At 45.2% G+C, this 20,530-nt stretch overlaps 1 protein-coding gene across 5 annotated transcripts in view; it reads right to left on the minus strand.

Annotated features, from left to right (window-relative positions):
• Nucleotides 1–20,530, minus strand: part of AGAP1 (ArfGAP with GTPase domain, ankyrin repeat and PH domain 1) — a 1,249,585-nt gene that overhangs the window by 358,772 nt on the left and 870,283 nt on the right. For all 5 annotated transcript variants that reach the window (XM_085645106.1, XM_085645103.1, XM_085645105.1 and 2 more), the window contains one exon: nucleotides 7,754–7,922. In XM_085645106.1, the coding sequence (XP_085501232.1) occupies nucleotides 7,754–7,922 (169 nt within the window). The remainder of the gene's footprint in view (nucleotides 1–7,753; nucleotides 7,923–20,530) is intronic.

Genomic DNA, 20,530 nt, shown 5'->3' on the forward strand with positions numbered 1-20,530 from the left:
TTTTGATGTTCGAGGGGTTTATTTTTTATCACTCCACTGCTATTACCCGTGTGAGGGCGGTTCGGTGACGGGCTGTCTGCGGCGCGTGCGGTTTTGATAAACAGCCTCGGTGGGCCTCACTACGGGGATAATGTATCCTTAAGTACTGCCAATGAGCTCCTATTCTACACAGCCAATTACTTTTGTGTGCGTCTGTCACTCAAAGGAAAAATGACGGAGCCCATTAGATCAAGTCTGCGCCACCGCTCCTAATGCAGTCCCAGTCCCTCATTAATCTGAGGGAGCAGAGACATCGCCGCTGGGGCCTACCCCGTTCACCCCACCCTACAGATAGGATGCACGACAATGCCCCCTCCTGGACTACTCCCCCCCCCCCCCTCCCCAAAAACACGCTCCATGTTAATCAAGCGCCCCTTATTACCTCCGTTCCTGTCTCCTCGGAGAGCGGGCGCCCTGTAAAATGCTCTAATTACGGCCCGTCCTTAGACCGGCAGCGCACAAAGTCATAGTGTAAGTGTGTGCGTGATAGGAGGGGCAAGGGGGCACAAGTCCAATCACATTAATATTCATGACGATAATTAGTATTCTAGGTCACTGAATATTCATGCTATTAGTTTGGGTTTTTATGGCTTGGCTGGGCGTCCTGATTGCTCAAGTGTGGAGGGAAACAGCATGGCTGGGACTCTAAAGTTGTCATGGCAGTTCAATGAACAGCGCACATTTGTGGGTTCTTGGTGTGGCAGCTTTAGGCCCTCTCCTTAGATTTAATGTTCTAAAATGAGGGGCGAGAGAAGACGAGCGGAAAGCGGGAGGAGGGAAGCAAGCCAGAAATTGAAAGGATGCTTGCTAACACAGCAGACAATAAACACACCGACCAGGCCCAAGCCGTGGGCTGTGTTATGTTTTTGGCTATTGTGAAGGCATCAAGCTGCCACTGGCGTGGCTTTGTAGTGCTGCGGGTAATCTCGGGGTGACATTCAAAAGGACTCTGAGATTTCCACCGCAGACAGGAGCCTGATTCAGCTTGTGGAGGTCGTTATCAGTGGTATAACTGGGCATGTTCCTAAGCTGAATATGTCAGCTTCTATGAGCTGTGGGTGAATAATGTGGTAAGTATTTGACTGGTGAGGTCAGAGGATTGTACCAAACCGAATACACACTTCTTTGGGGAAGGTACACACACCCATTACCTGGCACAAGCATGCATGTGTAACACAACTGGGTGCAGGGAATGCCACCGGGTGCCATAAGAGTAAATAAATGGGCATACTGAGACTGCATGGATGTGCGCTGGTTGGTCTGTTTCTTGCTGTGTTCGGTGGTACGACAGATAATTTTGTGTTCTGGTGGAGGGTGCTGGTTGGAGCAGAGTGATATCCAGCTGAATAGGAATGTGTGTCAGTTGTGTGTACAGTATTCTCCCAATGTGGCCTGTTGGGTGTGTGTGTGTGTGTGCTGTCTCTGTTTAAAATGAGTCTTCAAAAGCAGGAGAAAAGCGAGAGACCAAGCAAGCAAGCAAGGAAACAGGGTAGAAAGGGAGCCAGCAGCAATAGGGGGTTCAGGAAGGATAAATCTGTCCGCACTGCAGGACAGTCAACCTGGGGAGAGGCAGGAAAGGCAAGGAAATGCTTGGAGAAGAACCGGTGGGAAAAGACTGGTTAAAAACTGCTGGCAAGGAGGGGATCATAACCTGCTGTGGAGAGCGGGGAGCTGGAACTGCCTAAGAGGAAATTAGGAACTACCAAAAAGAGAGGGAAGCATGCATTGCATGGGTGAGAAGGAGCAGGACAGTGCAAGGAAGAGTGGTGGAGTCTGGGCCTTCCGCCAAGCCTGTTAGCTGGAGGTCTCATTTATTTATAGTGCTTTGTAAAGTGTTATGTACACCTTGCAGTTACACTGAAGAGCTAGTGCCTTAGGCAGTCCCTGATCAGATGCATCCTGGGATCAACTGCAGAGCATTTTCCAACTGGTGGGGCCCAATTTTTCAAATGGGTGTGTGAGGGGGGAGCATTGGTCCCAGTGTTGCCCTCTAAAGGGTGACACATCTGACTTCACTAGTCTAAAAGAGGTGGGGTTTGAGAGTCAATGGCGCAGTCTCAATGAGCTGTTCAGCTCCTGGGTTCATCGTTTTCTGAAGTACTTGGAGATTCTTATACTCAGTGCCCTATCGAGTGCTCTACGTGATTTTGTTAATGAGTTCCTCCCCAGAAGAATACCCAACTCTGCTGCAGAAGGACTCAACTGAAAGTGACAATCCTTTAAACATCTATGACAAATAACAGATCATGAGTACGCCGGGATGACATTTTTTTTTTAGACTGGAAAATTCACATACTTTTAGAATTTCTCATTATCCAAAAATTCCCATAATTACTTGAAATTCCACTTTAAGCAATGTCACATAAATTTTGCACGTGAGAAACCGGTTTGCCTGAAACAATTTGTGCCAAGAAACACTTCTGCTCCTCCCTGCTTGTAGAGGCAGAACATCGTAATTGTGTTGTCTGTTTGGATAATCACTGTCTGTCCCCTCATGTGCGCCTGAAATGCTTTCAGCCCTACGACAACAGTCTTCAGTTCCAGATAGTTTATGTGGTTCACGGCGTCCATAGGACTCCAAAGTCCTATGACCTTCAGATTGTCCATGTCTGCTCCCAGCATTCTATTTCCTTTTGAGCCATTGCTGTGACAATCACTTCATTCTCCCATCTCCCCATAGATTGTGACCGTCTGTTGCAGAGCTATTCCTGTATATGTCGTATATGCAGTCTTGCATGCAGTATGAGGGGAATGCATGATGCCATCATGTCCATCAATTTCATGACAGTCCTCACTCTCAGAGACTGCCCCTTTTGGTAGAGGAGAGTTTTTTCTGCTATTGCGGTCGCCCTCTTGCATGAGCTGTTCTTGAGTCCAGGTTGCAGGAGTAGTGAGGATTCCTCATTGTTTATGGTGAACCTGAGGCAGTGAAGCGTGATGACTCTTTGCATGTACTTGTGGCATTTTTCTTTTGTGTCTGTCTTCACCAGCCAATCGTCCAGGTATGGGTAGAGGTATATACCTTGCCTTCTCAGGTGTGCTGTCACCTTTGCTAGGCCTTTTGTAAACAACATTGGTGCAGATTTTATGCCAAAGGGTAGCACTCCGAACTGGTAGTGTACTTTGTCCAGGACGAATCTGAAGAACTCTGGTTTATTGGTATGAGCAGGTAGGCATCTTTGAGGTTTAGGGTTCCCATGTAATCTCCCTTCCTTAGGAGTGGGATTACTTCTTGTAGCGTCATTTTGAAATGTTGAGTTCAAATGAACTTGTTTTAGTAGCTGAGATCTAGAATCGGTCTCAGTGTCAAGCCTTGTTTTTGTACTAGGCATTACTAGGCAGTACGCTGAATAGACCCCACCATCTGCCTCCCTTTGAGGGACTCGCTCTATGGCTCATTTCTTGACAAGTTCCTCGACTTCTTTTTGATACTTTGCGAGTTCTTGTTCCCTTAAGGTTCTTGACTTTGGAGGAACATGAAGTGGTGGTCTGATGAGTTCTATGCAGTAACTGTGTCTTATTAGATGTATGATCCAATTGTCTGAGGTGAGTCATGTTCTTGGTCCTCCTTTTGAGGGTTGTCCTCTGCCTCTTGTTTTCCACAAATAGGCTGCCTAACGGGTGTTGCTACTATTGTTGAGCACGTTGAATTATGACTTGTTGGCTGAAGCCTTGCTGTTGGTTTTGCTGTGTTGATGATGAGAAACCCGCCCTCCCTGTTGGAGGTCCCCCGGGAAGGACCCTCTGAATTGTAAGGCCCCCATGGCCTTGGCTGTCTAGTTATCTTTCTTCATTCGCTGGAGAGCCTCATTTACTGCAGTCCTGAAGAGGATCTCCCCTGTGAAAGGCATGTTTATGATGGATACCTGCACTTCAGTCTTGAATCCAGAGGCGTTGCGCCATGCATATTTCCTGAGGGTGGTGCTAGTGCACATGTGCTGCTGGTGGTGGTATCCACACGGTCCTGTGCTAATTTGAAGCAGGAGTTGGCGATGTTCTTGCCCTCCTGGATCACTGCTTTCACCTTTTTGAATTCCTCCAGAATGTTCTGCATGAGTCCTTCCATTACCTCCCATTGTTGGTTGCTGTACCTGTTGAGGAGTGCTTTTGAATTTGCAATTCTCCATTGCATCGCAAGCTTCCTTCTCCATCTTTCTACCCTTTCATTCTTTTGCTCTCCTTCAGTGGTGGGCCAGTTTATGTGGGAGTGTTATTTCTCCTCCTGGCTGTTGCTATTATGATGAAGTCTGCCAGCAGGTTCCCCTTGACGTATTGGGGTCTTGAGTGGAATGCTTATATTATTCTCTACTTTAGGAGTAACCACTCTAGCTTGGCAGGTTCGTTGAAAGCTTCCTTATCCTGGTCCAGAATGCTGGGAAGCATAGGTAGATACAGGTTCGCCTTCTGTGATGACATCAGGTTTTCGAGGGGGAAGCATGATTTCTACCTCTCTTCCTTGAGCTGAACCCCAAACAGTCTGCCGCCCTTTTGATTAGTCCATTGTACATGGAAAGGTTGTCTGGGGGCAAGGGCTTCAAGGGATAGTGGTCAACACCTTCCTTGGAGAATTCCGCATCAAGATCCGGCCATTCGTTATCGAACTAGCTCTGACTCTCTATCGTGGAAGGTTCGTCCTACTCGTCATCAAAGAGGTCTTATTGCTCCTCTTTGAGTGGTTCCGGGGTCAAGGGTGCCTCAATGTCTGGTAGGTCATCACCTAATTCCCTAGAACTTGAGGGTATCGTGAGGATGTGGAACGCCCTCCAGGGAGTCATTAAACTCCTCCTTACATTGGAGGAATGCCACTATTTTAGTGTCCTTTCCTCTCTACCTCGAGCAAGCATTCAGCGTTGGTGGTCAAGTACGGTTTCCTTTTCAGGGCAGCCGTATCTTTCTCCTTTCCCTCCTTGTCTTTTTCCATTGTTTCGTCCTTTGCACTTGCTGGCGTTGAGGGTTGGATTGAAGACTTGCTCCCACTGATGTCCTTTGGTCAAGACCCGTGCAGCTCTTTGTCTTTGTGCCTGCCTTCAGTCGTCAAGTGTTTCGTCGTCGAGGTGGCTCTTGGGCCTTAGGGGGTCTTTTGTTCTCTTCTGCCACATGGTCTTTTTTAGGCATCTCTTGCCGCCTTCTTCATGGCCTCTGCTCTTTCAACATCTATGAAGTTCTCTGCGGCGTCTGACTCTGCGCCTTGTGCTGGCTCGGCTTCTTAAACATTTTCCTCTTCGTCATTGGAATGTCCCAGGTCTTTGAGAGTTTCTTGTGGTCTGTGGGTGCCAGTCATGGTGAAGTGTGCTAGTTGCTGTTTCAGCCTATTCTTGGGAATCTTCAGTACAAATTCGGAACAGGTTTCCAAGTCTTCAACGTTGTGATCCTTCGGGAGACACAGGTTACAGACCCTGTGTGGACCCCTCTGTGCGAACTTGTGGTGGCAGTTTGGGCAGAATTTACAGGGGATGTTCTCCATAACCGTTAGCTGCCCCTCTCCTCTGCATTCTCTGGCCACGTGGTCCTCAACGATTGTGTCCCCCGTTCGTGTCATGAAGTATTCCCTCCTTGCTCTTCGGTGTTTGTCGTGGCCTTCGGTGATTTTCAGTCAACTCTTTCTCCCTTTCCTCTGCAAATTTTCCAAAATTCTTCGGGGTCCTCCAGTGTGATTCCAGGCCAAATGGCGGAAAAAAGAATCTGAAGATGATGGCCACGCACAGGAGCTTTAGAGGCACCATCTGATGTCACACAGGGAATGGACTTACCACCAAAATGGTGGTCGACAACGCCCACACTCTGGCGAAAAAGAGAAGGACAACACACGATTTTGGACCCAACCACACGATGGCGGGATAGACACACAGCATGTGAATCCCGAAAAGGATTCATGCTACAAAAATTACAATTTGCATGTCGACATGCTATTGCTTTCTGGATTGCACACAACAAAAGTTAATCTTCAGACTTATATTTGAACTGAAAAGAAGTATCTGGGTGCAAAACATGTCTGTCTCCTAGAATAGGAACATTTTTCCCAAACTTGTAAGCACTGCAAAAAGAGGTCCAAACTGAATTATATGCTGCCTACAAATATTTGCCTAGACCAGGTAATCCGGCTAATGAGTCACAACAAAGAAATTACATTTAATTGAATTCAAGCTGTAAATATGAAGTGCAGAATGCACCATGCCATAATCCATGTTAGTTTAATATTGATCTGCACAGCAGCAGCCACACTGCCACCAATTTCACCCCGTCACAATGAGAGGATTAAGAAGAGAAAGTGGTGAACTAAGTGAACTAAGTTTCACTCTTGTGAACACCAATTTAAAGCATGACATGTTACTCTGCATTAACCCATAATTCCAGTACACAGTCACATCGCCCAAGCCCGATGGTGCTTAATTTGTGCCGTGGCTGCAGGTGGTGGGCACGGAGATTTATTTATCATCAGACTTTGACCCAGAGTAAGAGAGAAACGCAGAAGAGCTAGAGAAAAGATAAAAGAAAAATACCGGAAAACAGTGACAGAGATTTAAAAGAATCAACAGGAGATATAAAGAGACAGGAAGTGTAGCGTGATGGACATAAGCTGGAATCAAAACTAGGCAGCGTTGGAGATCAGCAGCACTGAGGGTGAGTCTCTGAACTTATTTTTCCCCTCTCAACGTAAGCACTGAACCTTGGTACCCAAAACCAGTGTCTGTAGTTCAGGGGCAGGAAATATGCCACCTATGTCTAACTAGCACACACGGACATCAACATAAAAGTATCATTTGGTCAGACAAGAATTTAGCTATGTGTAGAGAGGATATGCCTCTCCCTCCCTCCCAGCCCTGCTATGTGTTGACCCTGGATTCCTCAAAAAGCTTTCCATACAGATACAACACTGGTTAATGCTGTCATTTTAAGCCCTCTGACTAGCTGTACATACTTGGTAGTACCGACTGGGATCATGACAAATATTGACTATTAGCCTCTTTAATCCAGATTTTGTGATTTCTTAGAGATGTCCTGGGAGGGCCCTGCAATTATGCTGGATAGCATGGGAAGAACTATATTTTTCAATCACTGGGTTATTATTGGCAAAACTTTCATTCATGGGATAATGACTCACCTTTCCGTAAAAGTTAACTTCGTGTGCACCGTCTTCGTTCTACTGTACTAAGTAACTTGCAATGGTGCCATGAACAACTGTAGCAAACAGTGCAGAGATGTGAACAAGAGTGGCTTACAGTCCGAACATGCACTTGCCTTACCAAGGAAATGCTGTCTGACTCCTTTGCTGCCCTTTAGGGCAGATATAATTTGGAATAAGTGAGACTATTTTTCACTCAACAAGACGCATTTCATCAGATTGCTCCTCAGTTTAGGAGCTTGCTTATGAAAGGCTTAGTCTTTCCCTTACAATCGGTGCACTGCATTGGAACACAGTCTGGTATGTGGCAATCACAGAAACGGGGTGAGGCCCTTGAATTGAGGGGTATATGGTTGGTTACAGGTCAGGCATACAGTCACAATTTTAAGGGAAAGGTCGGCATTATTATCTACTGAGACCGCAATATTCAAGCCAGGCTTCTGGATTTCCTATATGTATCAAGCAAGCTCACAGCCTGCATAAGGAGAAATACCACCGCTACCCCCCACTGCCATTTGTGTATGCTGCTCCATACATACTGTGTTTTGAACACACAGATCTTTACCATAAGCTGACAGGAGTCTGTCTTACCAGTATTTGGAGAGATTTGCAGCCCACTGATATCTTTGGTGAGACCATTGGTTTTAGGGCTGGAAATCGGTGGACAAGCAGAGGTGGCCCGTGGCGGCCTCTTTCCAGGGACCTTCACAGTAGTTCTCAAGAGGTCGATCTCTTTCCCATGGACATTCTGCATGTAATCCTGCAAGAGAGCGAGAGAGAGCATTCATTGCATGAAGTTCAGTCAACTCCTTTATAGGAGATTTATTTAATCATATTTATACATTTTTTATAAGACACCAGAAGGCATTTTGATGGTTTACATTAAACAAGGCCAAGCAAATAAAACAGATGGAACAGTAATCAATAGATTGAAAACAGACATCAGTGAACAAGAGTATGCAGTCTTCCTAATGCATACTCCACTGGCCCAAACATTTCGCACCGTCGCAGCATTGTGTAATTAAACAACTTTGTAGTTACACGCAGGGAAATGTGAAGGGGCCCCAGGCAAGAACCTGGGTTTGGGAGGGCACTACCATCAAATAACAAGCATTGGCAATGCCAATAGGTCTAACTTTAAAGGAACGGTGTATGTTAATGTGAAGCATTACAAGTAAATAGTATAGGAATATGTAATTGAGTTGAAGCAAAGAACAGTAAAAGAATATTGGTGTAGGTTAAAAAGATAGGTGACACTTGCACTGTCAAGCCAAACCTAAACATCCATGCAAACTAATGACTGTCCTCCTCATCTGTGCTGCTGCTAGAGAAAACAAACACAAATGATCTAGTTATGTAAGACACCTTTACAGCATTACAATGAAAGTTCAACCTCAGCCAGTTAGATAAATAAAGTGGTCACGGCTGCAGAGGAGAAGCATTTTTTTGTGGAAGTACATAATTTATGCCCAATAAAAACGTACTCCTGGCTCCCAACATGTGAATGGAGCCAAAGTCCCTTTCTAGTGACGCTCACATGATTGTAACTGGAGAGAACCTTAGATGACTGTGGATCACCCTGCAAAAAAGAAGACCAAAAAAACACAAAAGAGGGAGAAAGCGGGAGGCCAGGTCCACAGCCAGGTTGTGGTCCACCTGTAAAAACATGAGGCTGCTCTTTCAAAGCAACATGGAACAGCAATCAAAAAGGTATGTTGTGTAATGATGGTAGGATAGGTGGGTTGGAATAAAAAAAGAAGACAAAAATATCGCAGGACAAAGACCCACACACAGAGTCCGCCTGTGTATGTCCCGCAGTTAAAAGCTAGCAAATCATTACCAATATGCAGCAAAGGAATGCTTAGGGAAGATATAGACAGAATGAAAGACTGCAAAATAGACAGATCTCTTCTGTCTAGAAAAAAAATTGAATGGATGCATCTTGAATAGCTTCCTGGAGGAGAGGAAAGAAGGCTGGGGCTTGATGTTAATGGAAAGTGAGTCCCAGGCTGAAGTTCTAGCCCCGGAGAAGGAGCGGCTGTGAGACTCAAGATTAAAACGTAGGCATCTCAATCTGTAGTGTGCTTCGGCTACGCAGATGCTGTCACAGGCCCTCTCTTAAGGATGCGCCAGATTAAAAAGGGTGGGAGGGAGGTGTGTGGAGGGGGTGGCTGGTGTTGTTCAAAGTTATACACCCAATGATTTCATCTGGCCTTTACCTTCAATCAACTTCCCCCCCCCCCTCTTCAGTGATCCACTTTGGGCCCAGGTGGGGAGGAGCAGATGGCAAGATTTCAGGAGTGATATAAGGGACTGAGGGCCTTGATGTTGAAGTAATTCTGTTCCAAGATGGATCATGTCATGGTGAACCAGTCTTTCGCTTAATAAGGGTGGAACCCCAAACTGCTCAGTGGTCTGGCTCGACATTAATTTATGATGAGGCAGTAGTCATTTAAGACAACACTGTGCATTCATAAGAACAGGGCGGTTTTGTTGTATTGATCTCCAGGACTTATTACTACATTCCTTAGGGTTTTGGGCAATGACCACCGTGGGTGTGGAGAGCTTGGTTTTGAATGTACAGGTTAAGTGGTGTGCTTTAGAGAAACGCACTGTACACACTGCTCAAGGACACTGATGAAGGTGCAGAATCAAGAGGGGCTCCAGCCTCCAGAGTTGATCATTCCCCATTTTGGAGAAAACAACCTCGCATCCTGTGGAAGAAAAGGACTACAAGAATTTAATTTGGGGGAATTTAACTGGCTAAGTGAACTGTTCCTTAAAACTTTGTTGACCTGGTCTCACTTGATTCACAGAAAAAATTGGGGCAGGTATTACCATTAAGGGGCCTTGAATGTATCCAACCGTGGGATGAATGCTGAAATGGTCAAGTGTTGTGGAGGCGCAGGACAGCTAAGGCATGTACCTCATAAGATAATAAGGACAAAAAAACTCTTTGCCCCCTTGTGGTGGGATTAAGTATACTGATACACCGAACTGAATGGGAAAAATGTACCTATGAACAATTTGCTCAGTAACACAGATGAACACAATGGGGAATTTTCCATCTGTGTTTTCTCAGGTGTGGGCTCAGCAGGAGCAGCATATTGGGAGAACGGGCTCTAGTCCCATACCAACTAGGGGAGACCATACTTGTCCTGGGATTTGGGTGGGCCGGGGGGGGTGCAACCTTGTGGACTGGCAGACCCCTGGGAGCGTTTCCAGAAAGACGAAGGACGTCTGGGTAATTTTGCCTTGGTGTGACTAAAAAAGGCTGATACCCAACGATTCAACCATTGTGCATATCCTCCAGGCCACCTCTAATCCCATGGGTTGGGCAGGGTGAGGAGGTGCCGGATATCCACGAGTTGGTGGTGCGCCCAAAAGAGCGAACAGATAACAGGGGCGATATACTCTTTTCAACGTCTGGTTCCCATAAATGACACGCAGCCACCACCAAAGGAATTCTTGTTACTCCCATTCCTAACCCTTAGGATTAGTGCTTTACATGGTGATTAATAAGGGTGAGCTACCTTGCAGAAGAAGGGTAGAGACAGTAAGCATATTGAGAAAAACAACCGAATGGAAAACGGTTTCCTATGAACAAATTGTTCAGTAACAGGTTTTTTTTTTTTACCAGGGGTGGTCAGCTGGAGCAATACACTGGTGAGCACTTACTCCAGCCCCTGACCACCTAGAAGACACTCAACTTGTCCTGGGTGTCAGTGATGGGAACAAGCCATGCACTTTGGATGTGGTGGGGTGGTAACGCAAACTGTCCCAAACTGTTTTACACTCCCGCAACCACAAAGGATTAGTGCCTTTCAGCCCCCCAAATTTTCCCGGAGTCTAAACTCTTCCAAACTCGCTGAGAGCTGAGATTCACTGTAGGCTTACAAATGTCAGATCTCCGGGAAAGCACAAGTATGAAATTGCACGCATGATCTTAAACTTTAATTTAGACATACTTTTCATAACAGAAACTTGGGCAGATGCTTCCTCCGACCTTGACTTTGAAACCACAACCCCTGCCGGATTTCGGGCTATCAGGGTCGATAGGCCTTTAAAACGAGGCGGGGGAGTAGCAATTATCTTTAGGGAGCACTTCCCAGAAATTTTTTATTCTATGTTTGACTCTGGCAATTTTTCCTCCAGGTGGAAAGATACCTCCAACCTGGATGCGGCTAACCCGAACAACTATCGACCAATAGCCCGGTTGCCATTGCCAGCCAAAATAATTGCCAAAATGATGAATATTCAATTAACCCAATTTATTCGTGAAAGTAACTTGCTTGATCACTCCCAGTTTGGTTTCCGCCAAGAACACAGCATGGAAACGGCACTCATTAAAGCTACCAAGGAGATCAGAGCGGTGATGGATGGAGGAGGCACAGCTGCCCTTGTGCTCCTCGATCTGTCAGCCGCCTTTGATACTGTTGACCACTCTCTCTTGGAACAGCGGCTGGAGTGTCTGGGGGTCAGGGGTACGGCATTACCCATTTGTTGTCCTTTCTTAAGGACAGGAGATTAACAGTTTCAGTTGATGGGCATCATTCAGAGCCATATACCCTCCCGTGTGGAGTACCACAGGGCTCCTCCTTGAGCCCTTCTCTTTTTAATGTCTACATCGCCGAACTGGCTCCTCTGATTCGGGACTTGGGGTTTAGTCTGACGGCTTATGCCGACGACACCCAGATAGTGGTGGCTGCATATAAAAATCAGGCTCCACCTACTCAACAATTTCAGAACTGTATGTGTACCATAATCAGATGGATGAGTACACATTGTCTCAAACTCAACTCTGAAAATCAGAGGTCCTGATTTTTGGCAATATGCAGCCAAACTGGGGCAATCTGTGGTGGCCGTTAGAGATGGGAAAATCACCAAAACCAGCGGTCAAGGCTAAGAACCTTGGAGTATGGTTTGACAACACTATCGCTTTCTCAGCAGACTAATGCAAGTGTCTCCGTTTCCCACTTTCTTATCAAGAAAATAAGGAAGATCTTTCCCTATATCCCCGCGAACACTAGGAAAACTGTGGTAACATCGCTAATCCAGTCTAAACTGGATTACTGTAACATGCTTTTCTTGAACATACAGAAAAAGTGTTTAAAAGAGCTCCAGATGGTTCAAAATTCAGCAGCACGATTACTGGTCAACATCCCTAAATGCAAATCTGTATCTAAAGAGATTTGCAACCTGCACTGGCTTCCTGTGTCACAACGCATTAAATTCAAGACTCTGTGTCTGGCTTATAAAGCACTGAACCACACAGGTCCTTCCTTTCTGCAAAACCTTTTTGTCGGGTATGAACCAACCAGACATCGCCGTTCTACAGGGGCCAGACTCTTGACAGTGCACAGAATTCGAACATCGCACTGGGGGGGCTGCAGCTTTCACTATGGCACCTCTAAACTCTGGAACACTCTTCCGAGTGAGCTCAGAAGTGCGAGCTCCCTCTCCATCTTCAGGAAAAGACTAAAAACCTGACTGTTCCAGAATTAGACGCTAGAACGGGCTTACTGGGTTCTCAGCACCAAAACACCCCCGGGTATTCATGTGCTTTATAAATCCCGTTAACATTAACATTAACACACAAGCGGTTTAGTCTGGGTGTGGCTAGGTCAGGATGCAAATGCTATTTCGAAATGCTATTTCTTTTTAATGTGTATCTGATGCTTGAACTTTGTAAATATTGCGTACAGAATTTTAGATGGGTGTTTATTGTAACATGTTAATTTAATCTAGAACTTAAGTATAATAAAGAAAACGGTTTTGATCCACACTTAAGGGGTTCTTATGTGTCATTTTGGTTCCTTAGGTGGTAAGACACAAGCGTTGGGCGCCCTATAGATTACAACTCCCAACATAGGGACGACCGAAGGGAGGTATGGAAGGCGATTTAGCTTTATTGCTTTGCAGACTAAACAATATAACTTCAAGGTAATCCTGGCATTTAAAGGTAGCTCTCCAATGCAGTTGAATTTTTTCGGAGATGTGACTAGTCTGTCTGCCGAATGTGTAAAGGCTTTCAAAGGGGTGAGGTGTGACTGAGATGTGCCAGCAGGAAAAATTTGCCAAACTCAAGTCTAGGTATGACAAGGGCATGCACCACAGTTTTCAGGTGTTTCCTGGGAATGAGATGCCTCACATTTTTGAGGGGATGGAGAAAGAAATGTACAGCTATGGCCAAGTTGGGGGTATTTGGTACAAGAAACTTAGAGGGCTCCAGGGTGAAGCAAACTGGGACATTACCTACTCCTAGAGGTTTCCATTTTGGCATCATTTTTTTCATTTGCAACCCCCCCCCCTCACCCACCCCGACTCTGACCACAGAACCTTATTCACCTCTTCCAAATCCTACCAGATGTTTTAATAATCAAAATGCCTCTTATGAGGCTCCAGCAAACTATAGCAAAACTAAATTACACACCATACTGAATGGCGGAGATCAAAATCTAAAATCAGCAAATCCATACTGGAGTTTGATGAATACTTTTATTAAGTGCCAGTTCAAAAATAGCACAATATCATCTTTTCCACTTCACTAGAGCCATTAAGCCACATTCTTTTAGGAGCGTGACACAATATTTTTGTAATAAACGGGATAAGCATTTTGTAAGATTACATCTAAATAACTGAATTGCATGTATCTGCAAATGGCACTTAAAAGTGTCTCTGTAACAGTTAAACCCGAGAACTATTTAACCAGTGAGAGTTTACTAACTTCTGCATTTACTCTATGCCCAACTGCAAGACCTGTCAATTTCTCAGGAGCCATCTGGTTCCAGTTGTAGAACAGGGAGCTGGGCACCTCATAAGAAACTCTTTAAAGCTGAACAAGGTGCCTTTTATTAAGAGGCTGGCTAAAGCTTACAAATCATCTCTTCAGTCCCCTGGAGTAGAAATTAAATACAATCAAAAATGCATTTTCAACACATTAAATCTTCCAATCATACAGTGCCTCCCAAATAAATCCTCCCTCCCCTCCCTGTGGCACCGGCACACCCTCACCCTTTCCAATTCCCTATATCTATGTCTTTTAATAAATTTCAGGGGCTTACAGATCCTTAAAAACCCTACTGCACTTCTTCCTTTCTCTTTACCTACTAGTTCTTTCTAATGCTGGATGTGCCATCCCTCACCAAATGTATTTCGGCTAGAACTGGTATATCTTCCAGTTTCACTATCCTGTAACCCTAAATACTCTTAGTAACTTAAAGTCAACATATAAGATAACTGAAGCCATAACATTTTCCCTATGGATTTTTCATTACAAAGCAGAAGATCCAAGCTGAGAAGTTATCTTCTTCGCCTCTACAGAACCTGCCCACCACATCAACATCTTGGCTGAGTATGCTGCTGTCCTAAAGTAAGAAAAATGCATCCCGTCTGAACAGAGATGAGACGTCAAACTATCTTCCTTTTTTTTGACATGTTACTTTTCTTTTACAGCAAATTGTTGTTTCCCGGCTTACATTTCTATGCATCCAGTTAATTGCCATGGCTTGCTGGTCCCCTCCAAACCCTGTGTGGCAATAAATAAGCCATTATAGTTCCCACCTTCGACCACAGCTCTTATCCCACCTAGATTCTAAGAGGACACAGTGTGGTAAGGTCACGGCCACATGCTCCTATCCGGAGATTGTTCCGCTGCATGTTCTCTAACTCCATTATTGATCCGTGCTGGGAAGCAGACTCAGCTGCACGAAGTGGAGGTGGGCAGCACTGTAAAGGAGGTGTGCCGCAATCTACAAACAGCCAGGATTGAATCTGCAGACCACCACCATAATCCTCCTTCAAGGCTGGACGTATCCCTTAAGTCATCCAATATTCATCCTCAATATCCTACTGGCCTGCTTGTCCATACCAATTCTGTTTCCTTAATGCACTGATCCACAACACTGCAAAAACAAATTTTTCCAGAAGTGGATAGGAGGACTGCAGGCCCTACCCAATACATCCTTCCTTTTGAAATATTTTCCTTATGCTGATATAACTTATCTTTCTCACTTTCAGTGGCTTTGCATTACATGTAGCCAAACTTCACCAATAATGCATCTTACATCCCAAAAAACCTCTATTGGACTATCCAACTCACCACGGCTTTCCATGCAGAACCACAGATCCAACTCAACCCCTTAGATCCCGCATCTAACTTAATGACTGATGCAGTTACAACACTTTCGGAAGCGAATCCAGTTTCTTTTTTGTTTAGACCGTAAAAAAGTAGTATTTCAAATAGGCAAAGCAAGGGTATCCCTGTCATCTTTCTCAGAATGGTGGAAGGTGCAAACTCTTTATTGATTATATTGCAATGAATGGTAGTGCATCGTCTCTTTATGTTCTATTTCGTTCCTTGATGTATCGCCTGTGTGGCCCTCTGGCTGTGAGCTTTTCCAACGCCTACCTCAGTGGCCAACTGAGATTGCTATCTGGGGTGGCAGGCCTCTGCTTCAGAGCCAACCTCAACCACCACAAGAGACAACAAGTAAGCTACAGAGTTTTCCAGACAAGGGTGTGCGAATATCTGAATACGATATTCCAATTCAGTCAGATTAATATCAGCATTTTCAGCAGAATCAGTACACCGTGGCACTGGGTGGACAATCTGTTCATCAAACTCACCAGTGCCTCCTTACAGATAAAAAAACCAATCACCCTCATATTAGTCAAATGTTTGCATGACAAACATATTGCCAGCACTAATGAAAAAAACTCAAAGAATGGATTGCTGTGTGCCCCTGGACCACCATATATTGAGCCGTATTTAGCCACACCGACATATGACCCAAAATTCAAACACAAAATCATGTTCAATATTCAGAGGGATAGCAGTCACATGAACACAATGCTGTTGATATCTAGGGCGCGTGATGTATACCAAGGTCATTCCCCATCATTCTCATCTTTCAAATTCTGTGGCAAGGTTTTACCAGCCTTCCACGCTCCTGTTGTACACATGTCCTGCCAACAAATAGGAAGACACAGAGGTGGTGTAGAACCGACATTTTATTTCACTGTTCACAGTAAAAATGTGCTAAACGTCTCAAACACATAAGCAAGTAATAGCCATGGATCTGCCTGAGATCATTCGTTTCTTGGCCTGAATGTTTTACAAATAAATGCCCTTCAGATTCACTAGGATGTTTTAATATATTTGCCAACTCTGCTGCTGCTCAGTGGTCCTCTTTATGTTTTAATACGACACAGAGCACCCACCTTGAAATGGAATGCTGCTAACAATTTGAACCTCTGACCAGATTAGGTAATTTATTAGCCTGACAACTCCCACTTAAATAAAATAATTGGGATAGTAATCTGTACTGGAATGGGCCTACCAGCCTAACTCCGCCAACCTCTTTTTCTGGGTTTTTTCCCCACTCACCTCTCTTATTTACTTTCAACAATCTGAAATTCACAGGCTCACTGCTGCACAGTCTGATGGGGGATTCTAGGCTCACGCCCTTTTCTTCAGCCTTTATCAGGTTTCTGCACAAATTCTTATTTTGTGTGGTATTCAAATTGGTACCTTCTGATATCCAACCTAACCAGAGGGCATATCTTTCCCCACACCTTCCAAGCTGCCTCTTTTCTCCACTCTCTCAGCAGCCTGCAGAACTGCACAAGTGGCGGCTTTCATCACATTTACAACAATCATGTATGAATTTGCAGGGATAATGTGAGCATACTCACATTATCCCTGCAAGGGATCTAGAGAGGGCTTTAAGGACAGAAAGTTCACATGATTTTTATCAACAGTTTAAGCTTCTAATAGTTAGTTGAGGAGAAGGCTATTGAGCTGTTGGTTGGAAAGCCCCAGGCAATATAATCTGGTCAAGGTGCGCATGGTGGCATTGTGGGATCCAGGGAGGCCCTTGAGGATTCAAAAGCTGTCTAGCTAAGAATTATTCTGCCCTAATTCCCAGAGCCAGCCTGTCCCTGCAGCGACGGCAAGCAGTGAAGGGCAGGAGGAGTGTCGACTGGAAAGCAGAGCCAACAAAATTCCACATAGCAGTAAGTGAGCAACATTGCTCAGGTCCCCACCTTCGTTACCAACATGCAGAAGAGTGGGCATAGCATGAGAACCTGGATCTAAAGCCAAGAAATGGACAAAACTGCAACACCCGAGCACACAGCCAGATTAAGAAGCATGCCCTTCCCATCATGGAATTGGTGATTCGATCCTCAAATTGATCTGCTCAATTAGGGACAATTGATGGTCATCCGCTTCTACCAGCTAGTAGACTGGACATACATCACCATCTACTGCTTTGACTGCAAGTGACTAGGTAAATAGAGACACCCCCCGCCCCCACCGTCAAGATTCTGACCCCGAAGGACAGAACATCTGTGTGAGGCAGAAGCTGAAGTTGATTTTCTGTGAGGTACCTCTGCCAAGAGTGGTAGCGAGAATGTTATCCCCAAGTGAATGTTGCACAGCTAGTCAGAAGCACGTGGCATTGATTACATCATTTAATTCACTAACCTATCCTCTTGACAAAATGGCCCTTGTGGACGCCCTTCGGTTCATGGAGTGAGATTATAAAAGACCCTGGCCATGGCACACAACCACTAGGTGTTGTCTAGGTTTTATTTTGGATGCTGGGCAAGATAGTTCAGGGTGGTTTCCCTTTTCACATGTCTCATTATTCCCCACAAAATCATAGATTTTGTGTGTCCACTCCTGTATGACCTACAAGTGGCAGTGGAAATCACCTTTAGGAGTGAATTGGGGGTGGTGGGTGGGTTCAAATGGTTTCGTGGGACTATATGCAAGCTCACTGCTAGGGCAGCATCAAGAAAGTTACGACTCGCTTCCGGCCAAGCCATCGTTGTGGGATTGCCTCGAAGCCCCACTGCTAGAATGCTATTGTAGAAGATTAAAGTACTGCAGCCTGTGAGGCACTTGCTTTGTGGATAAATGTAGGACTTTACTCTCTGGCAATGCCAACTGGGCACCTTTCATCACTCCTCGACCTAACAGCGCAAAAGACAGAGACCAGAATAAAAACGGGTCTTCCAGGTGGCGATCCGTCGCATGTTCTCATCTGATCATCGAGTACAAACATCCCTTCAGCCAATCAAATTCTAGTGCTAATGAAAGGACAGCAGCGGCAAAGAATTATCATATGCAAATGGAGGTGACCTGACCAGCCTCCCTAACCCCTTTCCTCCTGCTACCTGCTGAACAAGCTGATCAGAGGGAGCGCTGCTGAAAGAAGAAAGGGAAAATAGACCCTTGAGCGAGGCATGGGGCTAATTCCCAGCCAAGTACTTTGTAAAGCGCACTTAACAAGTCCCAGGGGCCCACTCGACGGCGGGCCACACCAGAAGGGCCGTCTTCTACCCCTCAACAGCTTGAGAAAGGCAGTAATTGCCTTCTCATTTGCATCCTTCTCCCCTGCTGCTCGTCCAGAGCCTCTCGATGCCTGGTGACTCAGAAGAAAGAAAACAAGCCTGTGTTCTAAAAGAGGGTGGGGAATTTAAGGGGGTCCCTCTATTCCCAGCCAAGAGCGCGAATATACAAGGCTCTGAACCCCCAACCTCTATCCGACCTCGTTCAGACAGACGGCCTCGAATAATACACTTTTCTCCTCTGCTTGTGTATTTTTCGGCATCTTCCCATTTCGCTCCTAATTGCGTTGCATCTATTGCCATACACTTAATTAGCTGCAGTAATGTGATTTCCTGTTACATAGGCAAGCAATTAAGAGCTATGATTGAGTTTCATTCAATTAGCCTCAGCAAACATTCTAATTGATGTCCCAGATGCAAATGAGGTGCGGTAACAGTGGTCCGCCAGCGAGCCTTTCGGCGTCAGAGAACCCCCTCTGGTGGGATAGTATGTGCGGCACCAACATGGAGACCACGCTGGGTATTCTTGACAGGGATTGGAAAAATGCGGAATGAGATAAATTTATTGGCACAGCAGTGTTCTACTGTATTCGAGGTGTAATGCACCCACATTTCTTTCATCATAGTGCTAAGCTTTCTATTGTGGTTTACAAGACCTGCATTCAAGGAAAGGTTTTACACTGAACTCCAACGACCAAGCTAGGGTTTCTTCTCGCCTTCTGGATCTGACGGGAGCTCCTCTCCAGGTCTTAAAGTCCATATTCCGTGTGAGTAGGAAGGTCTGCACTGTTGACGGACAGCAGGCCCAATACTCAACAAGTATGGCGATCTTGTTCACATATGGGGAAGAGTTGAACATAATGCATGTGGCAAACCATATAAAGAACGGCTGACCTGAACCAAGACAGCTTCTGCAAGCCAATTTTGTTTAAAAAAAAAAAGACTAACAAAAAAAAAAGACAGCTGGATTAAAGTAGCAGATGACAAAACTTGTGACCAAGATACAGAGTGTCTCAGTTGGACGTCATACTTTAGCTTCTCTGATATCGCACCCACTTCCTAATTAACACCATAATTGGAGTTCTGCACCTTTCGTTAGAACAATAAGTTGACTTATTAAGGCTAAACATCTGGTAGTACCGTGAAACATGAAGCCCTCTCCCAGCATTTCCCTATTTTTGCCTTTCCATCTTGTGGCCAATGAGTTTCTCATTTTTTGCTCTGGAGCTTTCCACAAACAACGGCTTGACTTGCACAACTGATACATTCATTTGCCCTATCTTTTACTCTTTCAGTATAGTTCAGACATGACTCCTGGTTGAATATGGGCAGCTACAATAAGGAAGGAGGTAAACAACGTTATGAAGCCTAATCCAAAGGATTTCTTAACCATGATAGAGAGACACATACTAGTCTCTTCCACCTATATCAAAAATCCTCGGAGCCAAATATTGATCACAAAAATACTCATTTACGTAGTACGCAGCCAGGGCAGGAGGATAAAGCTGAGCCTTGTCCTGAGAGAAAACCGTGCGCATGGCACACCTTTCATCAGATATTGACCACTTCATCACTGTCAGTGTGGGAGCAGATGGAGAGGGTGCTCTGTCCTTGGGGGCTCAACCTCGATGGGAACAATCAGTCAGTCTTCACCTGAAAACATGTTCTTAGCCCTGCTGAGCGTTCTGTTCGGTATCAAGAGATTACCTTTAGCCCGTCTACAAATATAGCATCAATGTACCAACAATGCAAGAACAGCTTAGCATGAGATATCCTCACTCCGCCATGTTGGGGGTTAAGTGCTAACGTCTGACTACACAGTTGCTGTATTCTGGTTTGTGGTGGCTGCCAGGTCAGCACCTGCTTTTCTGAAGGTGTTGTGCTCTCAAAGTTGCTTTCCCTTCAGAGTCAACTTTGTGCAATCAGTCCCAGAAGCAGAATGCTCAGCTCTGGAGGCTGGTTGTTTCGCCTCATGTGCTATGCAATCCATTCTGGTGCTGCGATCTCAGT

This window comes from Triturus cristatus, chromosome 3_1 (assembly GCF_964204655.1).
Source record: "Triturus cristatus chromosome 3_1, aTriCri1.1, whole genome shotgun sequence".
Taxonomy (NCBI): domain Eukaryota; kingdom Metazoa; phylum Chordata; class Amphibia; order Caudata; family Salamandridae; genus Triturus; species Triturus cristatus.